Source organism: Neurospora tetrasperma (genome assembly GCF_000213175.1).
Source record: "Neurospora tetrasperma FGSC 2508 unplaced genomic scaffold NEUTE1scaffold_6, whole genome shotgun sequence".
NCBI classification, from domain to species: Eukaryota; Fungi; Ascomycota; class Sordariomycetes; order Sordariales; family Sordariaceae; genus Neurospora; species Neurospora tetrasperma.
Window position 1 is genome coordinate 3,846,261 of NW_009799104.1, and position 22,541 is coordinate 3,868,801.

A 22,541-nucleotide genomic window follows, 5' to 3' on the forward strand; every position below is an offset into this window, starting at 1 on the left:
GTGAAAGTTTCATAATATTGAGAATTGTTGTAACCTCCCGATAGTCCCTCCTCATTCACCAAAGTGAGCAGCTACATGATGAGCAACCGCCGTGGCATCACCCCGGAAATCGGCACATACCGGGCATACCGATTCCTCTTCCGGTTCAATAGTAGTAGTAGTAGTAGTAGTAGTAGTAGTAGTAGACGGCATAGGATCGGATACGGTAGAAGCCTGACCAGCTCCACCTCTTCTTCCTTTGGTCTTGGCCGGCTTGATATACGCATCCAGACCGAACTGCTGCGCCGGGGGAGGTTGGGAATGTCCGCCACGGTCTGGACGTGAACCGCCACGGTGATGGGGCTGGCGTGATGGAGAGTCAAAGGTGGCATTGAAGGATTCCATGTCGGCGCTTCCACTGTCCGGGTTGCTGTTCATGGATTGCACGCGGCCAACTCGTCCATCAGTGAGCCGGACTTTGATGCCGCGGGGATGGTTTCCTTTGGTGAGCACATCCTGGATGGTGCCGGATACGGTGCGGCCGGTGGGCTGGTCGACTTTGAGTACGATGTTGACTCCGGCACCGGGGATGACTTGTCGCGTTGTTGGTACTAGGGGCATGTTTGGGGTTCGATGTGATGACAGGAAGCAAGGGAAGTGAAATGCGTTGGTCGTTCGCCCTTTCAGTGATGGCTTCCATTCAGTGATGGTGACGGCGGGGATGCCTGGTGAGAGAAGGGGGGGGGGGCAGTGGTTGAGTGGGGAACTTGGTACAGGACCAGGTACCTAAGCTTGGCGGTGCACGTGCGTGATCACGTCACTCCTCCTCCCCTTGTCACTTCTTCAAACCTTGGCGACATCCCTCCCCTCCATCGGCCGTCGCAGTCCACCGAACCCCGAAGCACTCCACTTGTCCACTCAACTCCATTGTTGCAATTAGTTGCTTGAATTCGTGATACCATCTCCATGTCTGCAAACCAAGCCCATCACGATCCCGAATCCGAACCTGCCAGTGAAACCACCACTCTCCTCCCCACTGATCACCATTCTCCCGATCCAGAAAACACCCCCAAAATGAGCACCTCCCTCTTCTGGAAAGTCGGTGCCATCTACGGCGCCGCCGCCGTCGGTCTTGGCGCCTTTGGTGCTCACGGGCTCAAGAAGCGCATTTCTGATCCCAACAAGATTGCCAGTTGGTCGACGGCTGCTCACTACCAGGTACGACAACTTACTTGCTCAAACTCCTTCTTCCCTCATCCGGCATGCTCATGAGACTCAATGTGTAGCTGGTCCACTCGGCCGTCATCCTCGTCGCGAGTCATCACCCCGTCGCTTCCGCCCTCTTCACCGCAGGCATGACCATGTTCAGCGGCAGCATCTATGCTTTGACCCTCGATACCGAGCGCTTCAGGTTCTTGGGTCCTGTGACACCAGTCGGAGGTCTGTTTCTGATTGCGGGCTGGTTGGCGCTGGCTTTTGCGTCCAAGGGGAGTGCCGTCGCTAGGTTCCCTCGTTTCTAGAGGTACCTATCTACCTCAATTGTGGATGGGCAAAAATGATGGATGAGACTCCGCTCAAAAAGCACTAGGAGCATGAGGACCAGCAAAGGTCTGTGTAACATCAAATGTACCTATTTTTCTTGAGAGCAATACCCAACTCGATATTCATGGTGAAGGAGGTGAACACCAGCAGGCTCGGATGCATCGGCGAAAGCATGCAACAGCGTGGAACAGCAAATGTATGAGAATCGGGTACAGCAGTGGAGGAGGTGGTTGCCAGTTCCGGTCTACCGGAAGCTGCGTTCGTCTACCGGAAAGGGTGGGTTATAGACCGTAATACGCATCGTCACCATTCAGCTGGTTACCTACCTTATTCTCTTCCTCTGCGGGTTCGTTCTTGCCTGGTGAACAGCCTCATCAAGGACGCGGAACATGGCTGCTTCAGTTTTGTCTTCACGTCACCGGCCGTTGACAAACACTTTCTTTGGGTTAGGGTTCGCATCGGCCTTTTCCTCCCCTGCGATTATGTCATCTTGGGGCTGGCCACATTCACAATGTCCTGACCCCCTTTTGGCTGTCAACAATCCCGTTTGTCGGTGATGAATCACCACAACGGGACCTTATCCCACGATGCCTTCACTCTTTGTGTTACGTGATACGTCTTGTGTAGCATTGATGGCAATCATGGCATCCTATTCACTAGCCTTGCCAATTGTGAACTGTCTAATTGCCTCACCTTTTTGAGGAATGAATCGATCTACCCGCCAGCTCATCAGCGATTGTCGACCCCCTCCCCTCATTTCCCCAAATTCCCCTCACTTTGCAATCTGCCTCGAAACACCAACACCGGCACAACATCAACAGCATCACACACCCCCATCACGACATCACCAACCAGTCATTGTCCCTGCACTTACCTTGTCCGGATATCAGATTACGGCGATATGTCTTCGGAAACCCCGATAAAAAATGTCACCCTCGTCGGTGCCTCCGGCAACCTGGGCCGCGTCCTTCTTTCCCACCTCCTCAAAACCAATCTGCACATCACCATTCTCCAACGCGCCTCCTCCAAATCCACCTACCCCTCCCATCCCAACCTCACCATCACCACCGCCCCTTCCTGGTCCGTCCCCGAACTCACTCTGGCCCTCCACGGTCAACACGCCGTAATTGCCGCCTTCCCCCTCCGCGACCTCCCAGCCCATCTCACCCTCGCCGCAGCGGCCTACGCCTCCGGCACAGTAACCCGTTTCATCCCGGCCGACTACGGCAGCGTAGATGCCCGAAGCAAAAGAGCGCAGGATCTTGTACCCTTGTTCGGCAAGAAGGTGCAGGTTCGCGAGACACTGGAGATGTTGAGCGAGGTCAGCGGAGGCCGTCTAAGCTGGACCAGTCTGGTCAACGGCCACTTTTTCGACTGGGGCTTGACCAACGGATTCCTGCATTTCTATCCGTTCGGACAGCCTCCGAGGGCGCATATCCTCGGCTCCGGGAACGAAAAGAGCTCCCAGGCGACGCTGGGGCAGGTGTCAAAGGCCGTGGTGAGTATTTTGACGGGTGACGCTGGACATCTCGAGAAGACGAGGAACAAAGTCCTCATGTTGCAGTCGTTCCTCGTCTCTCAGAATGAGGTTGTGGATGTGCTGGAAAAGGTGACGGGCAACAAGTACGAAAGGCAGTATGTCGATACGGAGGAATATATCAACGAGAGGAAGAGGGTGGCGGATGCAGGGGGGGAGGGGGCAGGAGAGGCAATTGAGGATCTGGTCTTTGCGCTGGGGGTGGTGGAAGGGGATTGGACGAACCGGCAGGAGTATGCGATGGGGCTGTTGGGCTTGGAGGAGGAGGATTTGGAGGCGGTGGTCAGGAAGGCGCTGGAGGAGACTGAGGAGGGGAGGAAGTTGTTGGCTGGGAGCGGAAACTACCTGTAGAGGAGGAGTGAAGTTGGAGATGGTGGTTCCCGTCAATGTATGGACGTGTGTTTGTTTGTCTTTCTCAAAAGCTAGAGGTAATGATGCGCCTCGGGAAAGCTGGATCACGAACTGGCGGAAACAGCGGTAATGGGACGGGAAATGAGAAAGAGATCTCGCCATCTCACCGAGCATCCCCAACAACCAGTCCTAGAGGTACGATTATCGGCCGGGGGTTCATGAAGCAAGAAGCGAGCACGGGCCTCTCGCAAACATCTTACGATCTGGAGGCTCCACAGGGACACTGAACCACTGCAGATCGGACAAAGGGGCCTATCCTGCCGTGCCTTCCATTTGTGCTGGCCGGCCGTGTGGGCACATTCATGGCAGGGACGACGTGGTTTGCATAGCCGCTGATCCGTACATCGCATCGTGTCTCGAGATATGGGAATTGCGCGGGCATGATTGGTACCTTCACATCGGCGAACGGGCCCGACGATTTCCGTGGTGCTCGCTTGAAGTTCGGTCAGGGTCCGGTGCCGAATCCAGTCCCTAAAATACCTCGGCCGCCCGCGGGGATCAACGCACAGATCGAGATCGTCTGAAACAAGGGGATCGAGATTCACCAGCGCTACCTACTATTCATGTTGTGACCACGGAGATGACTTACTTCTATGTACTCATTTCCCTTCCCACTTGCCAGTTCGGCAACCCTCGCCGGCAGCTATTCATAGATGCAAGTATTCCAAACTATTTCCTGCTGTCAAGAACGAGTTGGGCCGTTTGAAACAATGGCTATGTCTGTTCATCTTCGTTCCGCTATCCGTCTTCCAGGGCAAGCGGAGGAGGAGGGGGAGGAGGTCCCTTGTTGTGAAGATCTGTGAATGCCAGAAGCCGTGATGAAAGATGCTGGCAATCAGGGACCAACAGTCGGGGGATGAACAAGCTTATCGAGAAACTCGATTCTTCGAGGGTACCTACCCAACGCTGCCTGGGCACCCAGAACGGGCACTGAAAAGGGAGGAACGGGTCGGTCGGCAATAGAGAGTCAGCCAGTCGGGAAGCCGGACCTATATGGACTGGATTCCTGCAGCACGACGTCAGTCCTACTGGGATGGATCGGGGAGCGTGAAGCTTATCGGGATCCACAACAGCCTTGTAAAACTGGACCTCATGGGTCGACAGGTGGAGGACGCTCCGTAGTGTAGTGTAGAAGCTTCCATGACCCCTGAGCTAAGGCCTCGGCTATCTGTTGCCGACTTGTTCACCTCCTGTTGCAGATACTGCGATGTCGGCACCGAAAGTGGGGAGTGGCGTGGGAAAGATCAAGGGCTTTTGCTTGGTCTGTTATTATCCACCCTTCCAGCTGGTGCTTCTTCGTGCTCCAAACACCAACGTCGAGGAAGCCCACTCGTGATTCGCGTTCGCGAGTTCAGTTTCACATTCACGGTCGGTTGCAATCTTTGTTGCAATACTTGCTCATGCTGACGAAAACGCGGTTTGGCATTGGATAATCTAAGCGCACCCTCGGGTTGGTGAAAAGGTCAAGGTGTTGCTACATGAGATCTTGACCCCAGTTGGTCAATGTGTTGTGGCCAAGTAGAGGACAAAACTGAAAAATCCGTGTTGGAAAAAACACCACAAACATCCCATCTCGATATCATCTCGATGGTCCAAGTGGGTAACATTCGAGGTCCCTTCTCGACTTCCTGATGCATGAGACAGGCAGGCGGTCAAGGGCAGGAAGACATGGAAAACAGCGGCTTCTCTTGTCCGGATTTCCGCGGGAATAACTGCCCGCGGAAATGACAGAGAGCGGGCAAGCATCGATCTGATGAGAATAGGACATCGCATTGTCTTCGATTTCGTAACACAAACAGCGAGGTCGGTCGGCTAAGAATATCGGCAGCGGTGACACTAGCGATACCAATAATTCTTGTCGGATATATCCCCAGGTTTTACTGCCAATTGCATATCAGGAAAGACCCTGCAGGCCGGCACTCAGACGCAGCAAGTCGACCACAGCGAACGATGTAATTGGTTAGGATATAGCATGGGGATAAATTCAAATGGAGTTTCAACTTTGTCAGTCTGCATGGAGATTCGAGCAACTGCCGTCGAACGCTCCCGAAACCCTTGATGATGATCAATGTGCTACGATTTCTACATCGACCGGACGTATCGGCAAGCCAGGCGGTGTTGGGACGACGATCAAATCCATCCCATCGATAACGCTAGAGCAGTCGTCGCTGTCCATGTCCACTACCGCTTTTCTTTCATTCACACTAGATTTGTGCTATCTCCACAGTATAGGACCAATTACATCTAGAGAATGATCTGAAGACGACGCCAAAACGTGACGAGCAGATTTGATGATTGGCCAGGTCGGCAAGGGGATAAAATCCGGTTCGATACGGTCTGCTACCTACCTAGGTAGAGGTATAGAGGCCAGCAATTTTCAAATTCTGACATAGAAAAGACGCATCCTTCTAGGTACAGGTACTTACTAATCTGGCTTCGAGGTTTTGCAAGTTGTCGCGTGCTGGCAGCTGTAGAATGGGGAAACGACTCGGGCACATTTGAGGGTGTTTTTATAGTGTATAGGTAGGTAGGTATAAAAGAGGACTGGTCGAAGCAGGGGTGTCTACTGTATCTGCTACACTACGAACATCAACCCCTGAAAACGTGCCGCAAGTCCCGGCACCAACAAGGTGACAGGGCCATGACCGGCGGTCCGCTCCCGATCAGAAAGCTTGTTTCGTCGTGGGTCTTCCACCGCAACATCACTTTTCAAGTTGGACGAGCAGGATAGGAAGCATCTCATGACCTTGAATGACTGGCACCCCGCCACTCCATGTCCTTGGCACCTCTAGCAGCCAGGTGCCGGAACAAAAACCCGGGCTACAAGTTCCCACCCATTTTGGACGGAAGTCGGTAGGTACACTGGTCCGCGTTTGTTTCAGCACCTGGCAGTCCACAAGTCATTGGCGTGCGTGTAGGGTACCTAGACTGCCAAGGTACAATGAAGAGGAATGGAGGTGTGTGCTCATGGCTGCTCCATCTAACGTCCATGACCGACATTACTGCCCAGTCTTCATGGGGTCCCCATGTTCCAGATGCTCTGTGCTTTGCTGTGGACAACTGGCTGTGGCGGTGGATGCTTGTCTTGTCTGTCTTCTGGTTATACCATGGCCTCGTCTCGCGTCGCGAGGATCCCCGGGCACACCGGAAGGAAAGAAGACTCGAGAGGGTGTAATGGAGGTAGTGGAAAGCAGAAGGGGGAAGGCGGAGGAAAAAGAAGCACATACCTATGATATATATTCCGTTCTCTCCCACCGACTGAGACTGAACTTTTGTGAAATCATCATCTCATCACCATCCATCAATCATTCTGACGGAGGAAGCCTTCCCTCACGCTCAGCCATACCCATCAACTTGGACAACTTACCTTGACCATCCGAACTAATAGATCTAATATTGGGACGACAGCCTATCATCTCATAATATCGGCTACATCCGACTTTTCGACTTCTTCCATCCTTCTTCGGTATTACAACACCCTTGACCTAATACACACATCACCATGAGCCAACAACAAAATCCCCCTTACGGCCGCCGCCTTATCCTCGACATTATCAAGGAGCGTGCCCACAACGAGCCCAACCGGGAATGGGTGTCTGTACCTCGTTCATCCGACCCCAAAGATGGGTGGAAGATCCTCACTTACCTTGACGCCTACAACGGCATCAACCGCATCGCGCACAAGCTCACACGGGTCTGCGGTGCTGCCGCGCCCGGCTCTTTCCCGACCGTTGCGTATATCGGCCCCAACGACGTTCGCTACCTAGTCTTCGCCCTAGGCGCCGTCAAGGCCGGCTATCAGGCTCTCTTCATCTCCACTCGCAACTCCGCCGAGGCCCAGGTGAACCTGTTTGAGCTGACGAACTGCAACATCCTGGTGTTTGATCAGAGCTACAAGGCTACCGTCCAGCCATGGCTACACGAGCGCGAGATGACTGCGATTCTGGCGCTGCCCGCTGATGAGTGGTTCCCGGCCGACCAGGAGGACTTTCCGTACAACAAGACATTTGAGGAGGCTGAGTGGGATCCCCTGATGGTGCTGCACACTTCTGGAAGCACTGGATTTCCCAAGCCCATCGTGGCCAGGCAGGGTATGCTGGCTGTAGCGGACCAGTTTCACAATCTTCCGCCGCGCGAGGACGGCAAGCTCATGTGGATCGTGGAGATGAGCAAGCGGGCGAAGAGGCTTATGCATCCTAGTGAGTGTTCCCCCCCAAAAAAACCATGATAGTCGATCAGGGTCCGAAGCTAACAAATGACGACAACCAGTGCCTCTTTTCCACGCGGCTGCCATGTACATCTCCATGCTCATGATCCACTATTGGGACACCCCTGCTGCTTTGGGCATCGGCGAGCGTCCACTGTCTTCCGACCTGGTTCTTGACTACATCGAGTACGCTGACGTTGAGGGCATGATCTTGCCGCCGGCAATCCTCGAGGAGCTCTCCCAGGACGAGAAAGCTATCCAGTCCCTCCAGAAGCTCAACTTTGTGTCCTTTGGCGGCGGCAACCTCGCTCCCGAGGCCGGTGACCGCCTGGTCGAGAACAACGTGACGCTCTGCAACCTCATCTCGGCGACCGAGTTCACTCCCTTCCCCTTCTACTGGCAATATGACCAGAAGCTCTGGCGCTACTTCAACTTTGACACGGAGCTCTTCGGCATTGACTGGCGCCTCCATGACGGCGAGTCGACTTATGAACAGGTAATCGTCCGCAAGGACAAGCACCCCGGTCTCCAGGGCTTCTTCTACACGTTCCCCGATTCCAGCGAGTACAGCACCAAGGACTTGTACAAGCGCCACCCTACCCACGAGGACTTTTGGATCTACCAGGGCCGCGCCGACAACATCATTGTGTTCTCCAACGGCGAGAAACTCAACCCCATCACCATCGAGGAGACGCTGCAAGGCCACCCCAAGGTCATGGGCGCCGTGGTCGTGGGCACGAACCGGTTCCAGCCTGCTGTGATCATCGAGCCCGTGGAGCACCCCGGGACCGAGGAGGGCCGCAAGGCTTTGTTGGATGAGATTTGGCCCACCGTCGTCCGCGTCAATAAGGAGACGGTCGCCCATGGCCAGATCGGCCGCCAGTACATGGCTCTCTCGACCCCCGGCAAGCCGTTCCTGCGCGCAGGTAAGGGCACCGTCCTGCGCCCTGGTACCATCAACATGTACAAGGCCGAGATCGACAAGATCTACGAGGATGCCGAGAAGGGCGTTGCCACTGACGAGGTTCCCAAGCTGGATCTTTCCTCGTCCGACGCCTTGATCGTCTCCATCGAGAAGCTATTTGAGACGTCCCTCAACGCTCCCAAGCTCGAGGCCGACACCGACTTCTTCACGGCCGGTGTCGACTCGATGCAAGTCATCACCGCGTCTCGCCTCATCCGTGCTGGCCTGGCCGCTGCCGGCGTGAACATTGAAGCCTCGGCGCTGGCCACCCGTGTCATTTACGGCAACCCCACTCCCAAGCGCCTGGCCGACTACCTCTTGTCGATCGTCAACAAGGACAGCAACCAGGGCACTTTGGACAACGAGCACCACGTCATGGAGGCCCTTGTGGAGAAGTACACGCGGGACCTTCCCACCCCCAAGCAGAACAAGCCTGCGCCGGCCGACGAGGGTCAGGTGGTGGTCATTACCGGCACCACGGGCGGCATCGGCTCCTACCTGATCGACATCTGCTCTTCCTCCCCGCGCGTGTCCAAGATCATCTGCCTCAACCGTTCCGAGGACGGCAAGGCGCGCCAGACGGCTTCCTCGTCGGGCCGTGGCCTGTCCACCGACTTCTCCAAGTGCGAGTTCTACCACGCCGACATGTCGCGCGCTGATCTCGGTCTCGGCCCCGAGGTTTACTCGCGCTTGTTGAGTGAAGTCGACCGCGTGATCCACAACCAGTGGCCCGTCAACTTTAACATTGCTGTCGAGTCCTTTGAGCCTCACATCCGCGGCTGCCGCAACCTCGTGGACTTTTCGTACAAGGCTGACAAGAACGTGCCCATCGTTTTTGTGTCTTCGATCGGTACCGTCGACCGGTGGCACGACGAGGACCGCATCGTGCCCGAGGCGTCACTCGACGACCTGTCCCTCGCGGCGGGCGGTTACGGCCAGTCCAAGCTCGTTTCCTCTCTGATCTTCGACACGGCCGCCGAGGTGTCTGGGGTGCCGACCGAAGTCGTTCGTGTCGGCCAGGTCGCCGGCCCGTCTTCCGAGAAGGGATACTGGAACAAGCAGGAGTGGCTGCCCTCCATCGTGGCCTCGTCCGCGTACCTCGGTGTCCTCCCGGACTCTTTGGGACAGATGACTACGATCGACTGGACGCCCATCGAGGCCATTGCCAAGCTTTTGCTCGAAGTGTCGGGCGTCATCGATAACGTCCCTCTCGACAAGATCAACGGCTACTTCCACGGTGTCAACCCCGAGCGCACCAGCTGGTCTGCGCTCGCGCCGGCCGTCCAGGAGTACTACGGCGACAGGATCCAGAAGATTGTGCCGCTGGACGAGTGGCTCGAGGCGCTGGAGAAGAGCCAGGAGAAGGCCGAGGACGTGACGCGCAACCCGGGCATCAAGCTCATTGACACGTACAGGACCTGGTCGGAGGGGTACAAGAAGGGAACCAAGTTTGTGCCGCTCGACATGACGAGGACGAAGGAGTACTCCAAGACGATGAGGGAGATGCACGCCGTGACTCCGGAGTTGATGAAGAACTGGTGCAGGCAGTGGAACTTTTGAGCGGAGAGGACTTGGTCAGAGGTGTAGGTAGAGGTACTCAGCTTTGTTGGGGGGTTGTTTTTGGGTGGTTACCGGGTTGCATTGTCCAGCGAGGGTTCCTTGAGTGCATTCATGGGTTGGAGCCGATAGACTTGGGTGTTGGGTGGCCGTCGATTGGTGTTGTTGCATTTTCATCGGGTTTGCATAGTGTAGAGGTGTAGGTTTGGGTGTCATTTCGAGTGTATTTTTGATTCAGATAGCATACAGCAATGATTGACCAGATTTGTCCGTCGATTGTAACTGCCGATGTCCGTGTTTGTTTTGATGGTGATTCTGGTGGTGGTGTTGAAAAAAAAGAAGAAGGAATCTCTGCTGTCCACTTGCGGGGGGTTGCTACAGCGCCTTATCCACTGTAATTGAAACAATTCCCCGCCAAACAATCCAACACAACCTATCCCTCCCGTCAACATCATTTTCCTCCACACTTTTTTCTCCTCCACGTCTTCAGTTCCCCCTCTCCAATCGACCTCCTTCGCCGGCCATCCGAATTGAACACAATGTCTCTCGAAATCACACGTCCTTCTCACGCTCCACGACAATCTCGACCGTCGCCGCCTTGCCGCCGTCCTCCCCGACCTCCCCCCTCCGTCTTCGAACCTCCTCGATGGCCTCGCTGACAACCGACGTCTCTGCCGACTTGAGCTTCCACGCCGGAGCCCTTTGCTCAAATAACTCGTCAATCTCCTCCAGCGCCCGACCCTTCAGCTCCGGGAGACAGCCAAAGAAGAACAAGGCACAGCAGAAATTGGGCCCGGCCCAGATGAAACCGTACTTTGCTCCCCAGGTCATGTTCTCCGGGTTGATAAAGTAGGGCGAGCAGAAGGACGTCAGCCACGCCAGCAAATAGCCCAGGCTGATGGCCGCCCCGACCGTGTACGGCCGCAGCCTTGTGCTCACCAGCTCCGTTGCCACCGGGTAACTCGCGACGCCCACAAACGCATTATGCGCATAGTTAACCAGGGCACTGCACGCCATCAGACTATCCCTCGCCCTCCACGTCCCCGCCTCCGTCGTTATCGCCGAGATGGCCATGTCCAACATAAACATGCCCTGCACCATCGCTCCCGTCGTCATCAGCGTCCTCCGGCCCATGACAAAGCGCATCAAGTACATGCCGACGTTGACCCCGATGAATCCGATATACGTCTTCAGAATGCTGTACCTGAATGACAGGTCCACCGGCAGTCCCGAGACAATCATGAAATACGTCGAGTAGCTGATATAGAACCAACTGCCGCTACCAGCCTGGGTTGCAATCACCCCAAAACACAACAGCGTTCGGCGCAAATCACTACCGCGGAACATGTCCAACGGCCCAACCGTACTCGCCAGCCTCTTCTCCTCTTCGATCCCTTTGACCATCTCCACCCACTCCACCTCCAACCTTTGCTGCCCTTCTTTGCCGTCCTCTCTTACGGCCCTCACGCGCTCCAACGCCATCCTTCCCTCCTGGTGCCGTCCTCGACTAACCTCCCACCTTGGACTCTCTGGCACCACCCACCACACACCGGCCGACAACATCACAGGAACAACAAACAGCATGCCCAGCGGAACCCTCCAACTGGCCTTTCCCAGCCACTTCTTAGTCGCATTCGTCACCGTCGCGCCCAGCACACTTCCCACGCAGACCCATTCCGAAAAAAGCGCAACCATGACACCTCTCAGATGAGGCGGCGCTACTTCCGCGCAATAAATATTGGAAAATGTCACGAGGAACCCGTTCCCAATACCGAGGATTATTCGACCCACATACAAGGCCGCCGCTGAAGAGGTGCCAATTTGGATAGCGGTGCCGAAGGCAGTGAGGAAACACGCTAGGAGGAGCGCAGGACGACGCCCGTAGAGGTGGGAGAAGGGACCGGCGAAAAGTGTGGAGAGAAGAGAGCCAAGGGTCAAGAAGGAGAAAAGGAGTTGTTGGAAGGTGTGCTTGTTGCCTTGTCAGTGGAAGAGTCCCCAAAGAGGGAGCCAGACAGAGGGATGAAGCGGTGAGAAAACTTACGCCAATCCCAAAACCACCTGGAGCGCTTGGGTCGGGGTATCCAAACACTTTGAGAAAGCCGGGCATCGCTTGGAAGGCGGCGAGGCAAGCGCTGTCGAGGCCGTATTGCATGCTGGCAAGGGAGACGAGGGCGCAGATGAGGAGACATTTGCTGTTGGTCCAGAGCGAGGTTTCGGGGAGTCTTTCGACGCTAAGGGATGGTGAGCCCGCTATCTCTTTGTCTTTTTCTTTGGTGCTCATGTTGCGCTTCGGTTGTTGGGGTTTTTCTTGATCAAGTGATGGAAGTGGGCAGCATCCCCAGTTCAAGCGGATGCCGTTCTCCCAGTCAACCAGTCAAGTGGTTGAGGAGAGGATGGGTATCCAGCAAACAATGGTTACCGAAGAAGCAAGTGCTTCGTTGCAACATAAGTACTAGGTGAACATCAACAGCCATGAAAGGGTTTCATTTCCCAATTCCTGCCTCATCCACGGTTCTGCAAGTTGGGAGTGAGGGATAAACGTCGCCTTGAGTGGCCGTCACATTTATCTCCGCGTTGCTTTTCGATACAAGATCGCCAATGCCAGCTCATCATTGGAAAGGCAGCTTTTTTACGTGAACCTATGTTCAGGAAGATGCCTGATATTGACCCCAAGACCTGGTTCATCAAGGTACACATCCAACATTGCCCTTCATCCCCGCCAATCGGTTCGCTGGACCTCAAAACGACAAACATAGAACGCAACCATATCATGCTGGGAGCCTGGGAGAACGGCACAGCTAGTACACACAAAACGGAGAGCCCCGCATCTCGGCAGTTGATGCTTTCTCCGGTTGAAACGTTGGACCACATATGTTGGAAGGGGACGGCCCGTGGCGATTGAACTTCACCCGATACCGGATACAAACCTTCATTGCTTGACCAGCAGTCAGTCGTGATCTTTCGCTGCTGTTAGAATCTATCTATGAAGAGAAAAGGAGAACTTACGTCGCCGTTAAAAGGTTGGATGCCATCGAGGAAAACCGTGAATCTGTTCTTGAAATCACGGTGCCAGCATCAGCACATCTCTCTCGGCTTTTGATAACACGCACATCGATCTTTTCTTTCCTTTTTTTCCCCCTTCTTTACAACTAACCTCTGGAGAGGGGCTGACCGTTCCCGCATCCAGTCTTGGAATCAGACACATTTCTCTCCTTCTCATGCTGAACATGTCTTCACATGACCTCCCTCTCCCATGTTTGAGGATTCTGGCGATCTGATGTCAACGACATGGATCGCCCGTCATTGCGGGGGACATACATGAGCTGCAAGCCACGGTTGTATGCAAGAATGCATCTCGGAAACAGCAGACCAGGTTCAACTTTCATCGACTCGTCCCATTCGGCAGCGGGTGCACCCGTCCGACTGCACAGCTGATGTGCAGGTGCATCGCCTCCTTAGAGATCAGAACATATTTGCATTTTCTAGTAAATCACTTTCCAAGTTTTGCAATGTTCACATGAATCAGCTGATTGAATACTGACCCCGTCATCCAGAAATCTCCAAGAGGGCTCTTCAACTTTCGAAAAGCTTCAAGTAATGGACACTGCATACCAAGTCCACCTCACACCTCTATCTTAGGTAATGTTCAACGTGAGCCACAAAGCCGACACTGACAAGGCTATGCTGCATTCTCAGAGCTGGCTGAGTAGGGGCGAATAGGTTGATTCTGCGGGTGGTAGATACACATTGTCGACCCACGGAAGCGTGAGGTCAAGGAAGAGCCTCTGGCAGAAGACAGAGGCAAGCAGGAGAGGCTTTGAAGTCAGGAGACAGGCCACGGCAATCGCAACAGTATAGCACACCATGTTCAGCTCCATTAAACTCCTCGAACCAAAGGCAAAGGGTCGAAAGCAAGCAACTGCAGCACAGCCTACTAGGGTCTGCGAGAGTCGTGAGATCGCGTACTTCGAGACGCTTCAGGGACAGAGCGAGTCAGTGATTTGGGAGATGTTGGACGCTCTAAGCTTTACAAGGTCATGAGGTCACCATCATCGAAACATCTATTTAGCTGCGTCACAACTCACTTCTCAGTCGATCATTTTCCCTCATCATCCCTCAGCACACCGCTTCTGTTCTTTCGACAATCTACGCAACCAGAAGAACAGTAACTCTCGCTTGAATTTCACGTACCTTACCATCTTCATATCCACAACACAACCCAACATTGAGGGCATCTTTCACGACCAACTGAAGGCATCATGAAGTCCACCACCCTCTCCCTCCTCCTTGCCGCCGCCGGCTCCATTGAGGCCATCACCGTCACCGTCCCCTCCGGTGTCACCCTCCCCACCGGCGTCACCTTGCCCACCGGCGTCACCGTCGTGACCGCCACCCCAGCCGCCACCGCCAACGGCAAGCGCTTCTTGTACGCCCTCGGCCGCGACAAGCGCCAGATCGCCGGTCTGTCACTTCTGACACAGAACGCGGCCGCTACGACCGCTGCCGCCGGCCAGGGTGCGAACAACAACGCTGCTGACGATGGCGATGACACCAAGGCTGATGCCGACGATGATTCCAAGAAGGATGATGATTCCAAGGACGATGATTCGAAGGATGATGATTCGAAGAAGGATGATGATTCAAAGAAGGACGATGATTCCAAGAAGGACGATGATTCGAAGAAGGATGATGATTCGAAGAAGGATGATGATTCCAAGAAGGACGATGATTCCAAGAAGGACGATGATTCCAAGAAGGACGATGATTCCAAGAAGGACGATGATTCCAAGAAGGACGATGATTCGAAGAAAGATGATGATTCCCAGAAGAAGGAGAACGATTCTCACCAGAAGAATGATTCCCACCAGGAGGAGGATGATTCCCACCAGAAGGAGGATGATTCCCACCAGAAGGAGGACGATTCTCACCAGAAGGAGGACGATTCTCACCAGAAGGAGGACGATTCTCACCAGAAGGAGGACGATTCTCACCAGAAGGAGGACGATTCTCACCAGAAGGAGGACGATTCTCACCAGAAGGAGGACGATTCTTACCAGAAGGAGGATGATTCCCAGAAGAATGACGCTGGAAAGGGTGATGCGAAGGAGAAGAAGTTCAGGTTTAAGCGGGAGTAAGTGGGCATGTACTCACTTGTACTCTGGGTTCTCAGTCGTCTAGATGGATCTGAAGAATGGCTGAAGTGACAACGGGGAGGAGCTGGTTCATGTCACTGGTATCTGGAGTGGTTTGATTGACATCGGATTGTTTAAAAAGGAACAGATTGTATGCGATTCTCTTCTCTTTGAAGCTGTCGTTGGGCGAGCTTCTTTGTACAACCTTGTTTTGCTTTTGGATTTTCATGGTGGTAGATGGACATTTGGGCGGACGCAAGACGGACTGAGGCAAAGGAAGAGGGTCCGACTTAAAGTACGAAAAGACGATACATGTACACCTAGAGGGGGATGGATGCACTGGAGGTTGGGTTTGGATGTTGAATATACCAGTCACAGGAGTAATCAACAATTTGTTTACATTTGTTTCCTCCTCGATTTTGTTGCTTTTTGTTTGAGCCTGCACGATGGGATAACGGAGAGAAATAGCCTGGACTTTACCGCTCTTCCTCGGTCCCCACTTACCGAAACATCGTGTCGAGTCCTCACTAACCTCGCTTGTAGGTCGCTAACGGCATCACCGTTTTCGCTAATTCTTCTCTTTTCGTCCACGGGAGCTAGCGTTCCTCGGAACCTAGCGGGTTTAGTAACCTCCGTGCCAAGATCACACCGTTACATCGCAATGTCTCCTGCAATTTAGCCCCACGTGGAAGCTGGAGTGGAAGTGAAACACAACCTGGAAAGAAGGAGCACGGCTCATGCCGAACATCGAAAGCGTTGCCCAAAAAGGAAACAGGCTCATGTTTGGTTCACCGACGGCCAAGTGTTTCATGATTCAACGAGCAGTGAAACTCCAAGCGCACAGGTAAGTGAATCCGTATCCGGGTCCCCGGTAGAGTAGGTCTCGATAGGTACCCTTGACTGATTCACGCATGGGACCAGTGGCCCTATCGGCCTTCCCTCGGTTGGCTTTTCCGATTGACATCTACATGGACCGGGCTTCTATGACGCGACTCACAAAATGGGCCAGGAAGCCGAGGTTTGCAAATGATATGGGAGTCGAGAGCCGCCAGGGGCCAATGCTTCACAGCATGAAGCGCTCCACCAGAAAAGCTACCTTAGGGAACTCCTGGTTTTCTCAACTAACAACCGTAACATCGGTCCATTCGCTATCGTTCCATGGGCCTGGCGCTAGATCCTGGGACTGGGCTAGATGCTACTTCGCCCTGGCTCGATGTAGATGCTGACCATAAGGTCCCCAGCATGGAAGGATGGAAGACGGCGAGATCTTGCCGGGACATGGAACCATCAAACCGAATTCAGGATTGAGGACAGGAGGTGACTGGCATGGATGATCTGGGGGTGCATTACCTCACAAGGTCACGGCACCTAGGATAGAACGAGTATAAGACCCATCGACACTTCCCTTTCCCGATCTCTCAAGTTTTCTATCCCCATCAACAGCTTCTTCTTCCGTTCAGTCACTCATTACATCCAAGTCACTCTTTACCCCTACAAGTCAACAACATGCATCTCCCCACCGTTCTTTCTGTCATCTTCGCTGCGGCCGGCGTTACCGCCCAGCTCAACGATCTCGCCGTCGCTGCCGGTCTCAAGTACTTCGGTACTGCTGGCCAGGAAGGCACCATCACCTCGGATACCACATACCGTGACATTATCAACAACGTGCACGAGTTCGGCCAGCTCACTCCCGAGAACGGCATGAAATGGGATGCCACCGAGGGCCAACCCGGAAAGTTCACCTTCACCTCGGGAGATATTGTTGCTGGAGTGGCCAAGAGCAACGGACAGCTCTTGAGATGCCACACGCTGGTTTGGTACAGCCAGCTGCCTTCGTGGGGTGAGTACCTCTACCTTTTATCGATGAGGTCGATGTGGGGATGGAACGGTGTACTGACAGGGAATATACAGTCTCCAACGGCTCCTGGAACCGTGACACCCTTCAGTCCGTTATCGAGTCGCACATCAGCAATGTCATGGGCCACTACAAGGGCCAGTGCTACGCCTGGGATGTTGTGAACGAGGCCATCTCCGATGATGCTCAAGGCAACTACCGCGATTCGATCTTCTTCAAGACCTTCCAGACGGATTACTTCCCCATTGCCTTCAATGCTGCGAAGAAGGCTGATCCCAACGCCAAGCTGTGAGTCTGCTCTTCACATCAGCCACACCAACATGATGGTACCCAAACTAACACCTCCCAGCTACTACAACGACTACAACCTCGAGTACAACGGCGCCAAGACCGAAAGGGCCCTTGAGCTCGTCAAGCTCATCAAGGCTGCCGGCGCCCCCATTGATGGTGTCGGTTTCCAGGCCCATATGACTGTCGGCGGCACGCCCTCGCGCACTGCCATGGCCACCCTCCTCAAGCGTTTCACCGCTCTCGGTGTTGAGGTTGCCTACACCGAGCTCGACATTGCGCACAAGAACACTGCCTCCTCCTCCTCCGTCCAGGCCCAACAGGCTACCGACTATGCCAACATGGTTGGCTCCTGCGTGGACGTCGACGGCTGCGTCGGCGTCACCATCTGGGGCTTCATCGACAAGTACAACTGGATCCAGAACGGTAACGCTGCAATCTTTGATAGCAACTTCAACAAAAAGCCCGCATATTCCGCTATCAGCTCCGTCTTGGCCGCTGCAGCGACGAAAGCCCCTACTACGGCCAAGAACACCAACGCCGCTGCTGCTGTGCCCACGACCCTCAGGACTGCGATTGCGACCGCATCTGCCTGTGACGCGACCGCCACTGCCACCAAGGCCACGGCGGCGCCTGCCAAGTCGGCCACTGGTACCGCTACTGGCGCGCAGCAGGCGCGTTGGGCGCAGTGCGGTGGTAACGGCTACACGGGCCCCACTGCTTGCCAGGCCCCGTACACTTGCAAGGTTCAGAACGCTTGGTATAGCCAGTGCTTGTAAGCTTATCGAGAGAAGTTTGTGTTGAAGCCGTGAGGCTGAGACCGAACTCACGAAGAGTGACGATGGATGTCTGTAGAGGAGAACATGAGCGTCCTTGTATATAGTTCATTCGGTGGTGGTTTGACGAACGCGATAGGGGCAGAGAGTGACGTTGTACATACAATTTTTAGAACATGAATTACATTTACCTAGGTATAGACTACTCCTCTCGTCAGTTTTAGTACCTACCTATCCTGTGCTTGAGCTTTTCACTCAACTTTAATTCTCTACCTACCTTTCAAGACCTCTATAGTAGAGCCGACAGAAGCTACCTACCTAGGTACTGCTACCTCTAGGGACGCCAAGATCGACTCTCGGGAGGGGATAGAGAAACAGAGGAAGGGATCGGCAAAAACTGCAGCTGGTCAGCTGAAGAAAAGAAGGAAAAAGGCATGGCCGAACCCGGTACCTGAGGATACCTCTAAGCTTGACCTAAAAATGGAAACTCTTGAGAAGCAGCGGGAAAAGCATGCCTCTAGATTAGAACTGATGCACATTTTCGAGGCCAAAGATCAACCAAGCACGGTAACACCCACTCAACTGACCTCATTTTACTTTTCTCTCCGTAGAGGTACGCAAGTTCAAAGCTAGAGGTACCTAAGTAACATACTTATTATTTATAAGTATATACTTAAGATCTCAGGCAAAACAAAGAAGTATCTTCATCTAACGCTATCGTTAGGATTCTAGATTTTTCAGGACTTGAAGTTCATGCCAAAGTTCCTCAACGCTGGGTCTTTGGACTTTGAGCTCCACTTGTTATTGGCCAAAAGCCAACCCTAATTCGACACCAATGGAGAAAATGACAATAGCTCCCCGAACTAGATGCCCCCTCTATCGAAATTGTCTGCGAATTGGAACGTAGATATCAAGGCCTTCGTCTGACTCTTCGTCGAGTCCAGATTTACCGTGTGTACTAGGAAGGCTTTCAGTTTCTTTGTCCGGGTGGATGATGTTTGTCGGCTGTCAGGTTCTGAAAGTACATGTTTATGCAAGAAAAAGAATGTTGCAGAATTGACCGCTCCTGCCAAAAGGTACCTACATATAGGTAAAACCAGAAAGTACGAGGATCAAATGAAGGTTGGAAGGAGGCGCAAGTGACAGGACTGGAGGGCGCGGGGGGGCCTCCTATTTACTTCGGGTCAGCATCATCACGACGAGAGACATCAACGTCCAGATCTGAAGTGAGTGTGATGAGGCAGCATGTATCCTCATCATAAGTGGAAGTCTTCAGATTTCGTACATCTTGTGTGATTCGCGTAATCGGTCCATTGCAAACACTCGATCATCACTAGGACAAGACGCAATACTACCTAGGGTACATACCTACCCAGAAATTGTGAACTGTACCTCTACAGGGCCAAGGACGCATGGGACAAGTGATCAGAGCTACGTTCATACCTCTAGTTTCGGAGAATTCTTGTCATTGATTCGGCCGGTTGTACGGCCCGGGCCGAATACCACAAAAATTGCATGCATGGAGCAACATGTAGAAAAACACGAGAGGGGTCAACGGAGCAAAGGAGTACGCAGGGAAAAGAGTTTACGTTTATACCATTCTAGACCAGCAAGCCAAGTGGAATCTTAAACCGCTACAGCCCCTACGGACTCCGTCACCCCATCCTCCACAATCTTTTCCGGCATCTCCACGGTGGCCGGTGCCTCCTTGGGCAACCCATAAACACTAACATCCTCACTCATTCCCTTCTTGATCCACACCTGCCCAACTACGTCCGGTCCAAAAACCAACAGTTGCCTCAAGCCCACATCGACAAATCCCAAGCTCCTGAAGACCGCACCGCTGGCCTTATTCGCCGGGTCATGAAGTCCTAGAATATCCTTCACCCCTTGCACCCTCTCGACATACTCCATCAGTCCCTGCGCCGCCTCTTTCGTGAACCCCTTCTTCATGTACTCCGACAGAATGGCAAACCCCAGATCCGGCGCGGTATAAGATCCGGGCTCATCCCCACGCATCAGCGACACCGTACCGATTGGCGTGGCGGAGGCCAGATCGTCTGGGTTCGCAGGGTTGCGGAGAGAGAAGAGGTAGGTGCCGTAGCCATTGCGGGCATGTTCGGCGCGGAAGCGGCCCTCGAGTTGACGGCGGGCGATGTCACGGGTGGTAACAGATGTCTTTCCGTTGTTGGCAATAAACTCGGGGGTGTTATAGAGGGCGACGAGGAAGTCGCAGTGCGAGTCGAGGTCCGGCTGGAGGTAGGAGATGAGGAGACGGGGGGTCTCGATTTTGAAGGTGGGGTCTGACATGGTGGTTGGTGGTGAGGTGGTGGTGTAGTTCGGGGTGAGGTGGGTTCTTGGTGTGCTTCTTATCCGATAAATGATGTCAAAGGTGGTGATGTTATTGAGATGATTTTCTTTGGAAGATGCTTAGAGGTAGTGAAAGAGATGAACGGGCAGGGGCTGATATCATGAAGAAGGCAAGAGGGAATCAGGATGCTGAAATACTTCACCCGCATAAAACCATTCCAAATTTTCAATATAACACTCATTCGACATTTTGGACAAGAAGTGGCGTTGCGAAGATTACCCAGTTGACGACTTTCCTCTCTGGGCAAGCCGGGGTAACACAGCGACCAGCACTGGGCGGTGCGCGCCTACCAAACGCCCGCTGTAACCTTGTAAATTGGCACTAAAACAGGTGAGTCAGTGTGAACAGTAGCTTCCCCGTGATGGAGATAAGGTCTTTGCAGTTGAACAGGATCGTGGTTGCAACGGTACAAGTATAAAGATCATGACTTAAAAGTACGGCATGGAATCGTGAAAAGAGGCAGTGCAATGCATGTAAGTGATTGTTGGTGATTGTGGTCAGGAAGTAAACAAAGCCCCTGAGGGTGTTCTCAAACACACCCCTCCATTTCCTCTGGACGTGAAGCTGCGTGCAGTGTGAATCAGCATTTGATACTTCGTACTGTGTAAGCAGTGTCTAAGCGCACAATCCCCGCCTCGACGACCATAGAGCCCAGGCATAGACACCGTCCAAACTGATATGATCTCTTACTGTGTTGTCAGATCGCACTTGGCTACATGTAGGTAACCTCGAGGAGGTGGGGTTTCACATCCTTGTGCTGGGACGACATGACCATGTGTCAAACCCGTTCGAACATCGAATCCTCCCTGTACCGCGTCCCCGAAGTTGGAGACAGGCTTTCAGCAGGTTCATGGGTTGCTAGCAGCTACCTTCAAGGAAAGCAACGGCGTAGCCATCCGAAGGTGAGGGTTCTCAATACCACGGTGTTGAGCTCAGACCTTGCTTGGCTTCCGATTTCAATACCGATCTGCTGACGGATTGCTCCCGAAGCCCAGCCAAGATTGAGAGCCCAGACCCCGTCTCTGTACCCAGCCGGTAGCGTTCCTTTACCCCGTGAGGACCATCAACAAGAGCTGAACATGGTGACCGGATCTGGCTGTGGGAAGGGCCATAGATGCTACAGAGTCAAAGCACAAGCTTTGAGGATGACGGTCCTTCATTATCTACACTCTCCCGGCGCCAGGGAAAGGCGAGAGACTTTTGTTGTTGGCATAGACGGTGTCGGACAAAGAAGTCAGTTCTCGGCATTGCCATTGGGTCAACAGCGTGGCAGGACAGAGAAATCTGGGACGCAAAAGGTTGGTGGATCATGGAGGAAGGACCAGCTAGTCCCCAAACGATATAAGATAGCGCAAAGCCCATTCTCGACGTCTCGACTCGAGAGCATATCTGTATCGGTTAGCACACCTCCAATTGCCTTCTCCTCGTCCCCGGCTATCACCGACATCGACAGACTATGACAACCACTGCTTCCAACACCCTCGCGGCTCTGCGCCTCCGCTTTCTCGCCTCCGTTGCCGCCATCCCTGCGTCCGCCAGGCCCAAGCCAAGCCTGCCCTCGTATGGGGTTCACTGGGGCACCATCAAAATCCGTGGGCCCAAGTCTGTGAAAACTCTTCCGAATCCGCCCATGTCTGGGCCTTGCACGGGCTCATCAAGCGCGAAGCTGAACCCGAAGCCGCTTCCATCGTCGACAGCCCTAAGCCGGCCTTTGTATGGGGTTCTCGGGCCTCGAGCAAGGAGCAAGGGCGAAGCCTGCACTGCCAAAAAGGCATGTGTTGAAGGATCTAGGGGTCTTCCAACAAGTGCGAAGCTTCGCCAAAGCCCACCACTATAAACACTGACCCTACATTTGTATGGGAAAGCCGTGGCCCTAGCAACTAGACTGGGCCCTTGATGGGTCGATGATGGTTAGATATTAT

The 22,541-nt window shown here is 53.8% G+C and overlaps 9 protein-coding genes across 9 annotated transcripts; 5 read left to right on the top strand and 4 right to left on the bottom strand.

Annotated features, from left to right (window-relative positions):
- Window positions 1-51: 51 nt before the first annotated feature.
- NEUTE1DRAFT_125032 (uncharacterized protein) lies at window positions 52-600 on the bottom strand (the record flags this gene model as incomplete). Its single annotated transcript, XM_009856522.1, has 1 exon — window positions 52-600. One exon carries the CDS (start codon window positions 598-600, stop codon window positions 52-54), a length of 549 nt encoding a protein of 182 aa, XP_009854824.1.
- A 453-nt stretch (window positions 601-1,053) lies between these two features.
- Window positions 1,054-1,499, top strand: NEUTE1DRAFT_113354 (uncharacterized protein; the record flags this gene model as incomplete). Its single annotated transcript, XM_009856523.1, has 2 exons — window positions 1,054-1,197; window positions 1,266-1,499. The coding sequence occupies 2 exons, from the start codon at window positions 1,054-1,056 to the stop codon at window positions 1,497-1,499; spliced, it is 378 nt and encodes a 125-aa protein (XP_009854825.1).
- Window positions 1,500-2,422: 923 nt separating this feature from the next.
- Window positions 2,423-3,755, top strand: NEUTE1DRAFT_149096 (uncharacterized protein; the record flags this gene model as incomplete). Its single annotated transcript, XM_009856524.1, has 1 exon — window positions 2,423-3,755. One exon carries the CDS (start codon window positions 2,423-2,425, stop codon window positions 3,407-3,409), a length of 987 nt encoding a protein of 328 aa, XP_009854826.1.
- Window positions 3,756-6,971: 3,216 nt separating this feature from the next.
- On the top strand, window positions 6,972-10,200 carry NEUTE1DRAFT_132269 (uncharacterized protein; the record flags this gene model as incomplete). The annotated part of the gene is made up of 2 exons (XM_009856525.1): window positions 6,972-7,668; window positions 7,739-10,200. The coding sequence occupies 2 exons, from the start codon at window positions 6,972-6,974 to the stop codon at window positions 10,198-10,200; spliced, it is 3,159 nt and encodes a 1,052-aa protein (XP_009854827.1).
- Window positions 10,201-10,749: 549 nt separating this feature from the next.
- NEUTE1DRAFT_149098 (uncharacterized protein) lies at window positions 10,750-12,478 on the bottom strand (the record flags this gene model as incomplete). The annotated part of the gene is made up of 2 exons (XM_009856526.1): window positions 10,750-12,165; window positions 12,239-12,478. The coding sequence occupies 2 exons, from the start codon at window positions 12,476-12,478 to the stop codon at window positions 10,750-10,752; spliced, it is 1,656 nt and encodes a 551-aa protein (XP_009854828.1).
- A 1,353-nt stretch (window positions 12,479-13,831) lies between these two features.
- NEUTE1DRAFT_118353 (uncharacterized protein) lies at window positions 13,832-14,095 on the bottom strand (the record flags this gene model as incomplete). The annotated part of the gene is made up of 1 exon (XM_009856527.1): window positions 13,832-14,095. One exon carries the CDS (start codon window positions 14,073-14,075, stop codon window positions 13,890-13,892), a length of 186 nt encoding a protein of 61 aa, XP_009854829.1.
- Window positions 14,096-16,835: 2,740 nt separating this feature from the next.
- NEUTE1DRAFT_149100 (uncharacterized protein) lies at window positions 16,836-18,462 on the top strand (the record flags this gene model as incomplete). The annotated part of the gene is made up of 3 exons (XM_009856528.1): window positions 16,836-17,169; window positions 17,241-17,472; window positions 17,534-18,462. 3 exons carry the CDS (start codon window positions 16,836-16,838, stop codon window positions 18,249-18,251), a joined length of 1,284 nt encoding a protein of 427 aa, XP_009854830.1.
- A 1,353-nt stretch (window positions 18,463-19,815) lies between these two features.
- On the bottom strand, window positions 19,816-20,651 carry NEUTE1DRAFT_125041 (uncharacterized protein; the record flags this gene model as incomplete). Its single annotated transcript, XM_009856529.1, has 1 exon — window positions 19,816-20,651. The coding sequence occupies one exon, from the start codon at window positions 20,556-20,558 to the stop codon at window positions 19,875-19,877; it is 684 nt and encodes a 227-aa protein (XP_009854831.1).
- Window positions 20,652-22,075: 1,424 nt separating this feature from the next.
- On the top strand, window positions 22,076-22,456 carry NEUTE1DRAFT_141207 (uncharacterized protein; the record flags this gene model as incomplete). The annotated part of the gene is made up of 1 exon (XM_009856530.1): window positions 22,076-22,456. The coding sequence occupies one exon, from the start codon at window positions 22,076-22,078 to the stop codon at window positions 22,454-22,456; it is 381 nt and encodes a 126-aa protein (XP_009854832.1).
- Between the last annotated feature and the right edge of the window lie 85 nt (window positions 22,457-22,541).